Source organism: Tasmannia lanceolata, unplaced genomic scaffold (assembly GCF_043159265.1).
Source record: "Tasmannia lanceolata isolate RefF3 unplaced genomic scaffold, GAP_Taslan_0.1 ptg000008l, whole genome shotgun sequence".
In the NCBI taxonomy this organism is placed as follows: domain Eukaryota; kingdom Viridiplantae; phylum Streptophyta; class Magnoliopsida; order Canellales; family Winteraceae; genus Tasmannia; species Tasmannia lanceolata.
In genome coordinates, this window is record NW_027518685.1 from 65,445,661 (window position 1) to 65,462,812 (window position 17,152).

General features: G+C 38.2%; 1 protein-coding gene across 1 annotated transcript; it reads left to right on the forward strand.

Annotated features, from left to right (window-relative positions):
- The first annotated feature begins 11,653 nt into the window (after positions 1-11,653).
- On the forward strand, positions 11,654-16,936 carry LOC143883737 (Leucine-rich receptor-like protein kinase family protein). Its single transcript, XM_077387055.1, has 2 exons — positions 11,654-15,366; positions 16,341-16,936. Exons 1-2 carry the CDS (start codon positions 12,516-12,518, stop codon positions 16,718-16,720), a joined length of 3,231 nt encoding a protein of 1,076 aa, XP_077243170.1. The 5' UTR covers positions 11,654-12,515; the 3' UTR covers positions 16,721-16,936.
- Positions 16,937-17,152: the final 216 nt, after the last annotated feature.

Consider the following 17,152-nt stretch of genomic DNA (forward strand, 5'->3'; position numbering starts at 1 on the left):
TTTTGTAGTTGTTTTAGAAAGTGGGAGTCCACTTGGTGGTGTTGTTGGGATATCATTATTGCTGAGATGCACAGTAAAGTAAAAAGGAGGGGTAAGGGGAAGAAAACTCTTTTCCTTCCCTCTTCCAAAAAAGGAATGAAATGATGGAATTGTGTGGAAATAAATATCTTGAAAAGATATTGACTTTGTCCAATGATTTCCTAATTTTGCAATAAAGGTAGATAAATGCAACATTTGGCAGATTTAGTAATAGTTGGTGTTGGGGGTAAAATTCGCCACCAATAGGTAGTAGACACTGTGTGGCGGGCACCCAACCAATGGCAAGTAAGGACTCTAATCTCTCTTATAACTTAGAGGCACAATCTCCAACGTATGGGACGGAGTAACATTTACAAATTTGATTCTAGAGTTCTCATTAGAGAGCTCATATTACCGACGCCAATTCTGCCTTAAGCATCGGAGAGCTTCCATGGGTGGGTTTTTTTAGCATTTGTTCGTGAGCACAGGTCATCTCCTCAGGCATGCTTCTAGCTGGGCCCCATTCAACCTTAAGGTCAGATTTCAGTGGCAACAGTTGGCAATATAGTTTGCTTATAAACACGGGGAAAGTAATAGAGTACCCGATTTGATTACAGACGACCATTAGTTTTCCATTGTCAGTACCTGCTTCAAGAATGTTTGTAAACTGAGAGGAGATGACATTCCTTCCATCAGAGTAAAAAAATTTTGAACTCTTCAAGAAAAAGAGAGTTGTCACTTTTGGGCCATGTTTGGCAGTTGTGAAAGCTTTTTGCATGGAATATTACTTTATCAAGTGGTGGGAGAGGGGGAAGGAGGGTGAGAGAGGAGGAGAATAGAGAGGGCGTGAGTGAGGAGGGTAAGAAGCGGCTAAAAATCAGGTGAAACAACCAGTTACTACAAAAGCTTAAGCTGTTACGAATGGTCTTATTTAATTATTTATACTTCAACACTCCCTTCATGTGTGACCCCTCTTTTGGGTTGCCTGTGCATGTGAATTTTTAGGGGCCACTTGGATACGTGGATTTTAGAATCCAGGATTTTAGTTTGAAAACAGTGTAAAAGAGGGTTCATGATCAAGCTACTGTTTGGGTTCCTGATAATGTTTCTTGGATTTTAAGTAAGAAATTCAGGTTTTAAAAATCTCTCCTGCGCCCTGAGATTTCTAAAACCTGAAAATATGGGAGGATCTATTGCTCTCTTGCAGATGGAAAGAAGGGCGAGAAGTAAAAACGACGGTTGGTCAGCTTCTTCTCTCGTCTCTTAGCTACAATTTTGAAGAAATCCGGAATTCTAAAATCCGCGTATCCAAACGGCCCCTTAATATCAAGGAGTTGTTGGGATTTGAAACCGAGGACCTACTGTGAGGCAGTAGCTCTGGTACCATGTGAAACAATCAATTACTCCAAAAGCTTAAGTTGTTAGAGTCGGCGTTATTTAATTATGGAGACACAAGTTTCCTGTTTTTTAGATACATCACCCGCCCTACCCCTCTCTCACCACTTGGAGACACTGATTTATCATGAAAAAAAATAATTCATGACTGCCAGACGTGCCCTAAGTGTATATATAGTTTTCTAAAGGTATTTACAAATGCATTTGTGGGACCGTACTAAGAGAGATCCAATTCACAACTGAATTGATCACAAAGGACTCTTTGAGAGTCTTTGGTCCACAATTTTTCTAGTCTCCTAGTAGAGTTAGACTCTGTGAAATCTTTGAGCATGGAGAGAGAAAAAGGAAGAGCTGTTTTATAAAAGTAAGATTGTTGCAAGGGAAATGATATCTACCCCAAGTGTTTTGATAAACATACGCTCCACTTGTTTGTCGTCTAGCATTTAAAGGGTTTTAAGCGCTTTTTGAGAACCGCAATATCCTCTGACATCCCTTTAAATACTACACGACAAACAAGTGGAGCGCATGCTTATCAAAACAGTTGGCGCGGATATCATTTCCCTTGTTACAAACGTCCTTAATTTTCTTTTTTGCAAAAGGTAAAACTTAAAAAAATCTCTCTTCTCCAATTCTTGGATTACATTTTTAGTATGATTGTTGCAAACGTCCTTAAATTTTCTAGCATGATTGTTGCAAACTTCCTTAAATCTTCCGTCTTCGCTAGCCCCTTTCTCCTTCCAAGCATCAAACTCTATTACCCACATAATAAAGGCCAAACATTTCAATAACAATAGTAAGTCCCATCACACGCCACATCACCTAAGGAGTATACACAACTTGAAATCAAAGGAAATGTGGGACACTATGAAAACTACATGATTAATAATACTAATACTGATTAGTAGGCTTGCAATTCGTGTCGGGAGGGTCAGGTTTTCCAGAACCTACCCTGGTCGAGAAATTATTTTGAGTCGGCTGGGTTGATTTTTTTTATAGGAAAGCTCGAGTTTCATAAACATGACCCAACCTGATATAGTTTCTCGGGTCGAGTCAGTTTGCGTAGGATTTTTCCACTTCAGTTCTTATTTTTCTTTGAGTCCTACCTGATTCGAGATTGCGCCGGTGTTTTTAACTAGAAAACCAACCCAACCTGACCCAAGACCCATTATTTGTTTACACGACCCAAGGTATTTTGGAATCTGGTCTATGCGGGTCGGGTTTTACCCTACCCAAGATGCATCCATACCAGTTAGGATAGTCACCAAGGTAAAAGTTAAAACAGTGACTATATTTTAACATGTGTGTGTATTTATGTATAAGACTTTGCTTATGAAACGCAAGCTTGGTCTAAAATATGGGCCATTGATAGCCTTAAATGTAGCTACAAGTAGGACAAAGGGATGCAAAAATATTTAACAAAATCCTAGTAAGAAGATAAGAAGCTAGTCTATATAGGGTTTGGGTCTCCATGAAGTAAAGACAGACCACAAAAGACAATAAAAATGTGGGAGTTTGAATCATATGAATGATAGGTAGGCACACCAACCTTGTTTTGATAAATACACCCATTCATTTTTTTAAGACTGCTCACCTACTGTCGTAACTTGTTGGAGTTGTAACAAGTACTAACTACTAATTAGAAATACTTTGCAAGATTTTATATGGTATAAGCCGTTATTGTACCGTATTTTTAAAAAAGTACTGTACGGACCACATCATTGGATGATCCAAACTGTCCATGTGATGGAACAAATAAGCCCTTATTGTACCGTATTTTTAAAAAGTACTATACGGACGGACCACATCATTGGATGATCCAAACCGTCCATGTGGGAACACAAGGTAAATAGGTTGTGCCCCAAAAATCAATTCGAAAGGATGATCTTAGCCCTCCGATCATAGAGGTTTCCATAATATGCAGTTCCTCTACAGATCGGAGGGTTGGGATCATATAAAAACACCTATTTTGCTAGCGAGTTTTGCGGAAAGCCTTTTCCCAGCTGTCTTTTGGATGTCATATGAATTAAATGAATAAGACAAAATCTGCCAAAACGTCAACCTGTGCGGCTGTTCTTACATGCAAAAGTCAGCCGTGAAATGGCTTTCAACAGAATTGCCTAACAAATCCCATTAAAAATACATGGAGGGAGTTTTTCTATCAAACAAGGGAATGAAATTATCAGCTCCATAAATAAAATATTCCAAATGAATGGCATTGAAATTCAATCTGCCTCTCTCCGGTTTATGGGATTTAGAAAGAAAAGGAGTCAATTTAAGCAGACTAGACTACTTTCTATTACTAGTTTAATTATTTGGTTGGGAAATGATGTTTCCACCCTCTTTTTTTGTCTTTTCCTAAGAATGATAAACATTTCAACCCTCTTTTGTTTGGCTTTTCTTGAAAGTGAAATCATTTTTTAGAAAAAAAACAAACAAAATGGGTGGAAAAATCATTTTCCTTCCATAGAATAGAAACATTTTTTATTGTAAATACAAATGTATAAGCCTACTAAACATGGTGCGTTGAGTAGACCACACTTCTATCCCATCAAATAGTAAACTAATTAGCGGGTCTATCACTATACGTTGAATTATTCCCCATACCCAATCTCGACCCAAAACTCGCCGTGTCGATTCAACTCGACTCAACAAAAAATCGAGTCGAGTTGTTAAACTACTAAATGGGTAATTTTCTATGAAAATATTATGGACCTCGATTGACTCAGCTGAGTTGACTCAAATCGATGCAAGAGTCAGAGATCCAAACTATACATGATGGTTATTCTAGTTTACACATACTGATCCCCATGCAAGTAAGAATTCAAGTGGAGGATCGAATAGAATCATAGATCCAACATTACGTAGCGTAGAAGTGAGGCCTGTGTATATCCTGGGCATTGCTTTCAAATCAGTCCTAAAAGACTAGTCCAATATCTTCTTAGGAGACATTTTAATAAACATTACTCTTTAGAAGGGGAAGTTTTTGGCGTCATTTAGGGACACAAGCAATGAGTGTCCGTTAATCTAAAGACAATTTAAAGCAGAAAATCACATTCTTTCTCTTAGTTTAATGATAAGTGGACTAAAAAAGGGATGATTGGAAACAAAAACAAACAACAATGTATCCATGGTTTGTCCCTATGACCATGTTTGGATTGGAGGAAAATCATTTCTTTTACATTTTTTTATTAAGGCTAAAATGAATGCGATACGAATTTTATGCTCATTTTAAGGTCCTGTTTGGATTGCAAGTTTTTTTTTTTTTTTTTTTAAAGTTTGAAAAACTTACTAGCCGGTTGACCGGTTCGAATTGGTGTGAGCCTATTTTTGAAGAGTTTTGTTCATTTGGAAGAAGAAGGGGTTTACGTAGGTGTCTGCGCTGTGACTTCGAGCTCCCTTCCACTTTCGTGTAGTTGTAGTTACAACCGCCGGAAGCGAAAGAATGAGTTTACATAGGCACCATAAGTGGGCACTTGCGCCTGACCTACTGATTCTCTATCTCAGTACCACCTTACTTCATTTACATATAAAAAAAATAACTTAAACCAATCTTATTTGATTTTCACTTATAGGGAGCTTCGATTTATGATGACATTCATCTAAATTAACCATATCCATATTATTTATCTCTAAATTGTGAAATGAAAAAAATTTCCCAGTGAAAAATTTTCTGTCAGAAATGTTTTTCTTGCAATCCAAATGAGGCATGTAGTGTAAAAATCAGCGTAAAATTTGTTTTAACACCCATTTTACGTTGAAAGAAATGGAGCCTAAGAACTTTTTCCCCACAATTTAGAGGAAAATAATATGATTATGACTTTTATAGATGTTCGTTGTAAATAAAATATGAATTGAGGTGGTAAAGTAATGTAATCAAACAATAGAAAATCAGGAAATTGTGTAAAAGTGTTTCTTTTCCAAACTTTTCCGGAAGGGGATTTGTCTAGGCAATTTTAAACAAGCAATTTCTCAGATCAATTTTGCAGGCAACCTCAGATGAATTAAATAGATAAGACAAAATATGCTATGACGTGGCTGCTCTCTCCTAGAAAGTTTGCCACGAAATAGTTTTTTACAAGACAATCCCATTTGGGGAATCATGATCATCTTATTAGCATCGTTTGGACTAGAGCTCATCCATGGTACGGCACCAATTCATGTGAAATGAAGGGGTACCACTTGCTGAGTTTATGATTTCCGGGCACCAATATCTGGATGATTTTAGATTATACGCATAGTTACAAAATTTTCATATAATTCAAAAAATCAAATTCACATTTTTCAAATTAATTACAACTTTTCTGAATTAAACACAAATTTGAAGAATAATTCAACAATTTATCATATATTATTTGCAAAACATAGGAGTAAATTCAAAATTATTAGTAACTTATGATCATTTGAAATTAGGTCTGAGTGACAAACCAGCGTCGGGATCAATCTTAAATCAACAATCAATTTTTGGGTGGGACCTACACGGGGACATGCATGTGTAATTGAAATTATTGATCTTATAGTTAAGAATTTTATATTGATAAGCAGTAGGAAACGTTTTATTTATATTCATGTAAAACACACTTACTTTTATGACTAAATTTCTACAAGCTAAAAATATATCATGAGCTTAAAATGGGGAAATGATATTTCTCCCCTCTGACGGATAAAATCCCTCCCCCCACCCTTTTAATGTCATTCGTTAAGTTTTAAAGGTAAAGATAAACGTTAGAGGGGGTGAATTTATCATCAGGCAGTGAACCATTCTCATAGAAACCATTCGCTAAGTTTTAAAGGGGATGAATTTATCCTCAGGCAGTGAACCATTCTCACAAAAACCATTTGCTAAGTTTTAACAGCTATAGATAATTTTACATTTATTATGTACTGAATAGTTAAAGAAAACTTAACATTTATAAAGTTTTAAGTGCCTTGGGCCTATATATTTACTATAAGGTATTTAGTAGTTATGTAGAAATTTAATAGTTAAAGAAAACATTATATTTATATGGCACAGAAGGTCTTTAATAACTGTAGAGAAATTTACATGCATAAGATATCTAATGGGTACAAAGAAATTTACATTTATAAGGTATTTAATAAATAAAACTTTATATTTATAATGTTTTAAATGACATTTAGGCCACCCAAGTTTTCCCATAATATATAGTATAAGATTTATTAGCCATAGAAAAATTCTCAAGATTTTGACTAGCCAACTAGTCATCATTAGAGCCAATCCTAACCCTCAATCTTTGGGTCTCAAGTACGTCATACATGTGAAATTGAGACCGTTGATCTTGTCGGCTATCAGAAGTTGACCCACATGGTCATGGTCCCATGATGAAAATACATCCCATATGTAAAATAAAGGCCTGTAAAAATCATTGGTTTAGCATTTCTTAAATTCTTAAGGCTTTTGTTTCTTTAAGGCTCCGTTTCTTTCGACGTAAAAATGGACGTAAAACAATTTTACGTCCATTTTTACGTCGAAAGAAACGGAGCCTAAATGTAAATAAAATGGGCAGAAAACAAATTTTATGCCCAATTTTAAATGGAGAAATTGGCGTGAAATTTGTCTAACGCACATTTTATCGTTTAAATTCTTAAATAAAAGTTGCTAAAAAAAGTCACATTCCTATTGAGAGAGATCCAAATTCCCATCCATACTTCATTTCTGATATGCAGTGCCAATCCAACACAACTACTTATTTTCTTTAATTGAATTTGTTTTCTCAACTAACATTCAATTCATATTGACAAGGAGTAAATAAATCAATCAAATTATGGCGGGATCATTTTCCCTAGAGGGGGTAATGAGCTCATGCGTGGGGTTTGGATTGTTGGAATCATGCACCGGATTGCTATCCTGTTCCGATTCCACTTGATTCCAATCTTTGTTCAAAATACTTAACGGACTCAAATGGGGCAGAGGTGATACCAAAACCGAATAAAAAGGAGGAAAATGCCGGAATCTGTTTCCCACCCTACGAGTTTTTTTGTTTGTTTGTTTGTTTGTTTTTTTATTTTTTAAATTCTGCCATCAGTCCGAATAAAATTTTTATTGAATTTTTTTAATTTTAATCCGTGATTCCAGGGAATTATATTAGAGTAGGAATCGAAATAGGAAATCGATTCTAATTCCTGATTCCAGCGATCCAAACTCAGCCGAGCCAAGACCCAGAGTGTGATGTTGGTTCCAAGTCTTTAAGCAGGTCAAGCAGTAGTCAAATCTTCATTTTTTTTGGAAAATGATAAATTCGCGCCGCCTGAAGGATAATTCGCACCGCTCGAAAGGAGAATATGTGGCAGACTTTAACTGTTGTTGCAGTAAGAGCGGTGCGAATAATCCTACAGGGGCTGCGAATTTATCACCACCCTTTTTTTCACTCAAATTTTCTCTGTGTTCTTCTCGTCTCATATTCTCAGCCTAGTAGTAGTTATCTCACCACCTTTGACCGGGCAAAACCCTCCTTTTCCTATAATAATAAAGGAAGCTAAGGTATTTCTGTAAGTGTGCTGTCCAATTCAGGGATTTCAACTATCCAACGTCCATCACGCTGACACGTGGCAACCATCCAAGGCCATCTCTATTTTGGAAAGGCCACTAATATTCGCACTACTATGTTTTAATAAATGCACAAACTCAACTTGACTTTTCCTTTCTAATTGGCTTCCGAGAGCTTCTGGGAACTACAATAACTTTTTTTTATGGGCTCTACAATAACTTTTGGCACCCATTTAAGTAATAAAAGACAAGGTGAGTTCGTGCTATTATCAAAACATAGTAGTGCCAATAGCAGTACCCTTTTGAAAAGGTAAGTGATATTTACGCCCCTTTTGATCACTAGGGACACCCAGTGCCAGTGTATCAATGACTAAAAGGGGGCTAATGTACTTGACTTCAGAAAAATCCAGTGGGTTTGATTGCCCCGTACACTGGCGCTGAGTGTCCTTGGTGATCAAAAGGGGCGTAAATATCACTTCCCTTTGAAAATTATAATTTTTAGGGCTTACATACGCACTATAAAATCGCATAATTGCAATTCCAAAGGGAAGTGATACATCATAGTATCATACATTCGACTCCTTTTCGTCCCTGGGCCAGATTTATCCCCAGTTTGGATTATAAGAAAAACATTTCTGACATAAAATGTTTTGTTGGGAATTTTTTTTTCCTTCCCACTGAGGAAAATGATATGGTTATGGTTAATTTAGAGGGATATTATCATGACTTGAAGCTCCTTCGACGTAAAAATTGAATAGGGTGGGTTCAACTTATCTTTTTCCATGTGTAAAAAAGGTCGGAAATTTTAAAAATATTTTTTCTTTCCCAACTTTTCTAGAAAATTCTTGCAATCCAAAATAGGATATTTATGACTACTCGTTTTACACTACAGGGGTGTGGCGGAGGAAGAAAAGGGCGAATATATCATTTTCCTTCCAAAATTATTTTCAATATGTTATATAACCCAAAAACGTGACGGGACAACTTTGGATGCAAGTAAAATTTTTTATTGAGGTTTTTCATGGAAAAAAGAATTTTCTAGCATTTGGTAAGCACATTTTTCATGGATGTTTTCTAAAATCGAAAATTTTCGAGTTACCTAGGAAAATCGCAAATCTACTGTACCCTAGTTTTTTCGCATGTGGAAATCTTATTCCCTAGATTCAAAAGGCCTATGAAAGGACAATTAAAAATATGTGCTTTATGACTAATCCTTTATGAGGCATAAATACTTTTATGATAGTAAGAACAAGAGCTTAAATTTATGAGTTCACTAAGGTCTCGTTTGGATTGCAAGAAGTCATTTCCAGTAGAAAAAATTTCTTCTTTCCATGATTTAAAGTGAAATGATATGTATATGGCTAGTTTATAAAGATACCATCGCAAATTGAGATGGTCCCTGTAAATGGAAATTGATTATCTTTTTCTGTGTAAAACAAGTAGGAAATTTTACAAATATGTGACCTTTTCAAACTTTTCGCGAAAATTCCTGCAATCTGAACATGGGCTAAGGAAATGATCTTTCTTAATACATGATCCTAATGATCAACCTTAGGTCCAACAAACAAATGTGTGATCAAGACCACTGATTTTGTGGATCCCCGTGAGACGACCTCTGTGATCCTAGTCCCATGTCACATGAATACTCAATTTGTGAGATCAATGTTGACAATAAGAACAGTTTAGATTCTCTTATAGGCTCTTAAAGATCTAGTTCATCCAATTATGAACAGTTCTAGTTCATCCAATTATAGTTTGACCAACTATAACTTGTCAACCTTGTGGTTGTTCGTAAGTTTAACAATTTGATCATGTACTGTAGACAACTCGTTTTGTCATTGATCACACCTAGGGGCGCAGGCACATATAGAACGAGGGGGGCCAATGCCCCTCATTGACTTGCAAAATTCCTTTAAAGGTGCATGGCCGTTCATGCATGCTTAGGTAGTTTAGTGGCCACGGCCCTCCAATGACCAATGCAGGCAAGTGTAAATTAGTCCGCCCCCGAAGTGTAAATTCCTGGCTCCGCCTCTGATCACACCTATCGCCTCTGAGTATTAGATACTTAGGTGTATAGACTATAGAGGAGTATGAAAGGCACATCTTAGAGACTTTGATTCTGTTTTTTTATGCATCAGGGGCACTATTCCTCTCCTCACATGCTAGGGACCAGCTCTTCTTATTGAATTGATTTATCAATGAAACATCCTTGCTACCCCAGGGAGCTTCATCTAACTAGGTTAGAGCTTCTTAAAGGCGTTAGGAGAGTTGCGGGGTGTGATGCTTTAGCTATTCCCAGTATTCATGGTTAATTATGGCCAGGTGTGATGCTTTAGCTATTATTAATATTCCTGGTTAATTATGTTTTGACGTTTATTTCTAGTGGTTTGAGGCGCAACACTTTTGGGGCAATGCTTTATGGTTTAATCCAATTTTTTGACAATGTAGGGCCAACTCAATGGTCCCTAAGACTTAGCGGGGCTTTTCAGCACGAGGTTAGCAGGATGGCTATCGTCGCCAACTGCCTGCCATGTTTTTTACACTAGAAGGGGTAGCTCGGGGAAGAAAATGGGGGTGAATATCTCATTTTCCTTAAATTTGTTTTAGGGCTCAAATTCTATTAGGGGTGCCACTCGGGTCGGGTTGGGCCCGACCCGAGGAACCCAATTTTCCAACCCGACCCGACCCTATTTCCAACCCGACGAGGTTCAAGTCAACCTGACCCGAGGAACTCGACGAGGTTCAACCCAACCTGACCTGAGGAACCCATTTTTCCAACCTGAACCCGAACCGATCTGACTTCAACCCCACCAAATCCGAGTTTTAAGCTTAATAAAAAATAAAAAATCATAAAAAATGTCGGGTTTCACTCGTTCAGGTTGCCAAACCCTCAACCCGAACCTGACCCGAACTCAACCCTTGTTGGGAAAAGTCAACCTGAACCTGACCCAACCCGAGAACCCGACCCTAGTTGCACCCCTAAATTCTAAAGCCGAAATGGACTTAGGCCGGATTTAATTTTCAAATGGGACCAAATCAAGCCCATCTAACCCTGTATCAATACCTCTAACCAAAATCTCCACTTATGAGAAATTAATCTGTGAAGAAGATGCCCATTAGGAGTACAGTCGAAACCTAAAACCCTAATAAAACCCTGACAAAAAAAGAAGGCAAAAAATAATAGTTGTGAATCGTGCCCTCATATTTTTTCATAATCTTTTACTTATATTTCCCATTCTCCGAAACACCCCCACCATTACTTCCTCGGTAACCCAATCCTCTTAATTTTCTTAATTTAACCTTTACCCTCAGTAATTAATCCTCCTCCACCCCTCTTTTCCACTCTAATTTAACCCCTCCTCTATTCTCACGCTCATTCTCTTTCTTTATACAAAACTAGAAATAAAACTCCACATTTCCACATATAAAACATTGAAGTGGTTGCTTACTCCAACCCTTTTACTTTCACAATCTCCCATGCTGCCTCACTCTCATATCATCAAATCTCCTCTTCCCTAGGCGCCCGAATCTTTACCGGAAAATCTGACCCACTTGCCGGAAAATCTGACCCACTTAGAAATCCCTTCCATTCATTTTCTTATGACGAAATTACCCTTTTAACAATGGGTCTTCAAAGGTACTTCTAAAGAGGGTAATTTGGTCATTTGGTGGTAGAGCTAGAGAGCATAAAGCCTATACAGAAACTTGAAATTTGACCCAGCATCACCAAGTGGATTCTTCAGTTCTAGGAAAGTATTTCTTGAATCTAGAGTTTTGATGGGTGGGATTTAACTATTTTCCTCACCATCTCTCTCACATGCATGGTTCTCTTGTGTGAAGTTCAAGCATTCATTACCAGTTTTGTTTCATTTCCTTCTTTAAGTTTCTTAGTTTCTGTTTCAAGTAAACCTTCACCACCCCACCACAATTGGAAGACTCAAAACCTTATCTGCTTTAACTTCAATAACCATCTTCACCACCTCAAAGATAAAACCCAATAACCCAACTGAAAGAGAACCCTACTGTGTGCAAGTTCAACCCTTTTCTCCTCTTCCACCACTGCCTTCTTCACCTTCTAAACAAACCCAAGAACCCAAATAAAGAGCCCTCTCGGGTGTAAGTTAAACCATCTTCTCCTTTACCACCACTGCCTTTTTCACCTTCCAAACACTCCACCAAAGCTTCTTGGGTTGAAGTTTAACAATCTTCACCATCTCCATCACCAGCTGTTCTCAACAACCCAACTGAGAGTGAACCCACTAGGCTATAGGTCAACCCATCCTCTCCACCATTAGCACCTCTTCTTTTGCTTTCCAAAGAAACCCAAAACTCACCATAGTTTCTTGTTGAAACATTCACCATCTTCACCATCTCCACCACCAGCTTTTCTCACATGCATGTTTCCATACTTCAAAGGTCACCTTCAACCCTCACAACCCCATCTTTCTCACATGCATTTTGTCTCTTGGACTGACTTTTAACAACACTTACCCCCATCCAACCCTACATTCTTCAAACCCATCTCTCAACTTTTAACCATTTTCTTCTCCACCATCACCATCTTAAAGAAAACCAAAAACAAAACCACCCCATATCATAAATGAAGAAATCCCACATCCCTACCAACTCCACCACCTCTCTCCTCCTCTTCCTCCTCTTCTTCCTATCCTTCCCTCCCCAAACCTCCTCCCTCTCCTCTGATGGCAAAGCCCTCCTCTCTCTCATCACCGACGTTTCCTCAGCTTCTTCCCTACTCCCCTCATGGAATCCTTCTCTCCCAACTCCATGTTCATGGCAAGGCATCACATGTTCCCCACAAAACAGAGTCATATCCCTCTCACTCCCAAACACATTCCTCAACCTCACCTCTATCCCTCCACAACTTTCCTCCCTCTCCTACCTCCAACTCCTCAACCTCTCCTCATCCAATGTCTCTGGCCCCATCCCCTCTTCCTTTGGAATTCTCTCTCACCTTCGCCTTCTCGACCTCTCTTCCAATTCCCTCACTGGCCCAATCCCCCCGCAGCTCGGTTCCCTAACCGCCCTCCAATTCCTCCTCCTCAACTCCAACCGCCTCTCTGGTCACATCCCGATTCAACTATCCAATCTCTCATCCCTCCAAGTCCTTTGCCTTCAAGACAATATCTTTAATGGTTCCATTCCACCTCAATTTGGCTCTCTAGTCTCCCTCCAACAGTTGCGAATTGGAGGAAATCCATTCCTAACTGGAGAAATCCCTTACCAACTAGGCCTACTCACCAATCTCACTACCTTTGGAGCGGCAGCCACCGCCCTTTCCGGTCCAATTCCACATACTTTTGGAAATCTAATCAATCTCCAAACTCTAGCATTGTATGGCACCGAAATCTCCGGTTCGATTCCTTCCGAATTGGGTTCGTGTTCTGAGTTGCGTAACTTGTATTTGCATATGAACAAGATCACTGGTATGATTCCACCTGAATTGGGCAGATTGCAGCAACTTACAAGCTTACTACTTTGGGGGAATGCGATCTCTGGGCCCATCCCGGCCGAGCTCTCCAACTGTTCATCGCTGGTCGTTCTAGACGTCTCGGCGAATAAAATTTCTGGTGAAATCCCAGGTGAGTTAGGGAGATTAATGGTTTTAGAGCAGCTTCATCTTTCTGATAATTCACTTACTGGACAAATTCCTTGGCAGTTGAGTAACTGTACTAGTTTAACTACCCTTCAGTTGGATAAGAATATATTATCTGGGTCCATTCCATGGCAGATTGGTAATTTGAAATACTTGCAGAGCTTTTTCTTGTGGGGCAATTCCATATCCGGAACCATACCTACCTCTTTTGGAAATTGCACTGAGCTCTATGCTCTTGATCTTTCCAAAAATAAGCTTACTGGGTCAATACCATATGAGATTTTTGGGTTGAAGAAACTGAGTAAGCTTTTGCTTTTGGGGAATTCCCTGTCTGGTGAGTTGCCTAAAGCTGTTTCAAATTGCCAGTCTTTGGTGAGGCTAAGACTTGGAGAGAATCAGCTCTCTGGTCAGATTCCTAAAGAGATAGGTGCATTGCAAAATCTTGTGTTTTTGGATTTGTACACAAACCACTTCTCTGATAATCTGCCAGCAGAGATCGCTAATATTACAGTTTTGGAACTCTTGGATATACACAACAATCACATAACTGGGGAAATCCCACCTCAGTTGGGTGATCTGATAAATTTAGAACAGCTTGATCTTAGCCACAACAGCTTTAGGGGTGAAATCCCTTCGAGCTTTGGTAATTTCAGTTACTTGAATAAGCTTATCCTTAACAATAATTTGCTAACTGGATCATTACCAAAATCCATAAAAAACTTGCAGAAACTAACATTGTTAGACTTGAGCTTCAATAGCCTTTCTGGTCCTATACCCTCTGAGATTGGTTCCTTGGCTAGTTTGACAATTAGTTTGGATTTGAGCTGGAACGGGTTTACCGGTGATATTCCTGACTCAATGTCAAGTTTGACACAGTTACAAGCATTGGATCTTTCGCATAATTTGCTGTATGGAGGTATTAAAGTTTTGGGCATGTTAACCAGCCTTGCTTCTCTGAATATTTCTTACAACAATTTCTCTGGACCAATTCCCATAACTCCATTTTTCAGAACCTTATCAGAAAATTCATATCTTCAGAACCCAGAACTCTGCCAATCATTTGACGGGTCTACTTGTTCATCGGCTTTAGTCCGTAGAACTGGTCTGAGATCTGCGAAAACGGTAGCTTTGATCTGTGTAATTTTGGGTTTCATGACAATCTTAGTTTCTACGTCTTGGATTCTGCTAAACAGAATTAAAAGATCAAAGGCTGAAAAAACATTGGCTTCATCTTCATCATCGGGAACTGAGGATTTCTCATATCCGTGGACATTCATCCCATTTCAAAAGCTGAATTTCACTGTAGACAATATCTTGGATTGCTTAAAAGACGAGAATGTTATCGGGAAAGGATGTTCAGGGATTGTTTACAGAGCTGAGATGCCGAATGGGGAGCTAATAGCTGTCAAAAAGCTATGGAAAACTAAAAAGGAAGAAGAAGCAGTGGATGCATTTGCCTCTGAGATTCAAATTCTCGGACACATTCGTCATAGAAATATTGTGAAGCTGTTGGGTTACTGTTCGAATAAGTGCGTAAAGCTCCTTCTGTATAATTATGTCTCTAATGGTAATCTGCAAAAGTTGTTACAGGAGAATAGGAACTTGGATTGGGAAACGAGGTATAAGATTGCGGTGAGCTCAGCTCAAGGTCTTGCTTATCTCCATCATGACTGTGTGCCAGCGATACTTCATAGAGATGTTAAGTGTAATAACATACTGTTGGATTCCAAGTTTGAAGCTTACTTGGCAGATTTTGGGCTGGCTAAACTGATGAATTCACCAAACTTCCATCATGCCATGTCTAGAGTCGCGGGTTCTTATGGGTATATCGCACCAGGCAAGTAGTTCCTCATCTTTGTTTCCTTTTATACTATTTACTGATATCTTCTGCAGAGATTTGTTGTTTCCTTATAACTTTAGCTGTTTCTAGTCCCTTTTTTGTATTAATTTTGCCAAAGAATTCATTATGATGATCAGGTTAGGCCCTGTTCGTTTGAGATTAATGCAACCGATGGTGAGCCCCTATTATTGGACTAAGAATTAATGTAATTTCAGTCAATAATTGGTTTGGCAGCTCACCATTGGTTGTCATAATCTCAAACGAATAGGGCCTTTAAGTTACTCTCTGATGAGCTGAACACATTATTTCAATCTAGGAACTCCTATATTTTTATTGATATGGGCTTTTTAGTTTTTCTTTGAATGATAATGGGCTTTATAAGTGTAATGTACAAAACCGATTTGAATTAATTTTGCCAAATAATTCATTATGATTGTAAGTTCAAAGTTGCTCTCTGCAGAGATGAACACATTATTTTAATGCAGGAACTCTTATATTTTTATTGATATGGGCTTTATAGTGTTTTTTTTTCTTGAGTGATAATGTGCTTTATAGATATAATGTACAAAACCAATTACAGTTTTCTATGTCATGTTTTACTTCAATTAAACATTTTTCTTGCCACAAAACCACTGTCCACAGTATTTTAGGTTAGACTAGTCATGTTGGGCCTTCTGAATTCATTAGAACTTGGGAAGAATCCGGCTGTCTATTCAAAACAAAGGGCAGAGGGTTTTTTTTTTTTTAATATCCTTTTTCCATCCTAACACAAGTTTCAGTCTTGAGAATGGTTGTTCACAATATTAGATAGCTGATAGTATAACAGATTTGTTTTTCAAAATTTATTATGAGAATTTAGATGAATAATGTACATTCAAAACCCAAAATGAAATCAGACCTCTGTTTAAAAATATGATTGTTTATTAGTTTAAAATCCACTAATGATCTTTAGTTATTGATCTTTTTGGCAGAGTATGGGTACACCATGAACATTACAGAGAAGAGTGATGTGTACAGCTATGGCGTGGTCCTGCTTGAGATCCTAAGCGGCCGCAGTGCGGTCGAGCCACAGATCGGCGATGGGCTTCACATAGTCGATTGGGTAAAGAAGAAGATGGGGAGTTTTGAGCCCGCCATTAACGTACTGGACTCGAAGCTCCAAGGATTACCAGACCAGATGGTGCAAGAGATGCTTCAGACGCTTGGGATAGCCATGTTCTGCGTGAATTCGTCTCCGACGGAACGACCCACCATGAAAGAAGTGGTAGCATTGTTAATGGAAGTGAAGAGCCCACCTGAAGATTGGGGGAAGACTTCACAGCCTCTCATAAAGCCAGTTAATCAGAGCTGAGCCCAACTGAAGATTAGGGGAAAACTTCACAGCCTTTCATAAAGAGAGTAAAGCAGAGGTGAAATGATTTCTTTTTCTTTGTTGTTTTTAAGAATGTCTTGCCAAAAAAATGAGGAGTTCATATGGTGGGAAATGCGTGGTCTTGTTGGTGTTGGGTTTGTTGTACAGTTTAAGCAATGTGGTTGAATTCAAAATCCTCTTCATGGAATTTTTTTCTTCTTCTTTATTATGTTTTTTCTTAGAAAGATGGATAGATAATCCTTCTGTCCAATATTAGTTATTTCTTATTGTTGAATGTGGATGGAGAAAAAAACTATGAATAAGTAATGATCTACATTAAAGAACTGAAAATACTTAGGTAAATGAGTGGAAATGTAGCTAGTTTTAGGAAAAGACAATAAAGGGGTGGAAATGCTGAAAAGGTGGTGGAAT

Excerpts from the sequence above, each read along its gene's own strand:
- LOC143883737 (XM_077387055.1), top strand. The coding sequence starts at position 12,516 with ATGAAGAAATCCCACATCCCTACCAACTCCACCACCTCTCTCCTCCTC. Across the intron at positions 15,367-16,340 it reads TTATGGGTATATCGCACCAG|AGTATGGGTACACCATGAAC; the intron begins GCAAGTAGTTCC and ends TCTTTTTGGCAG.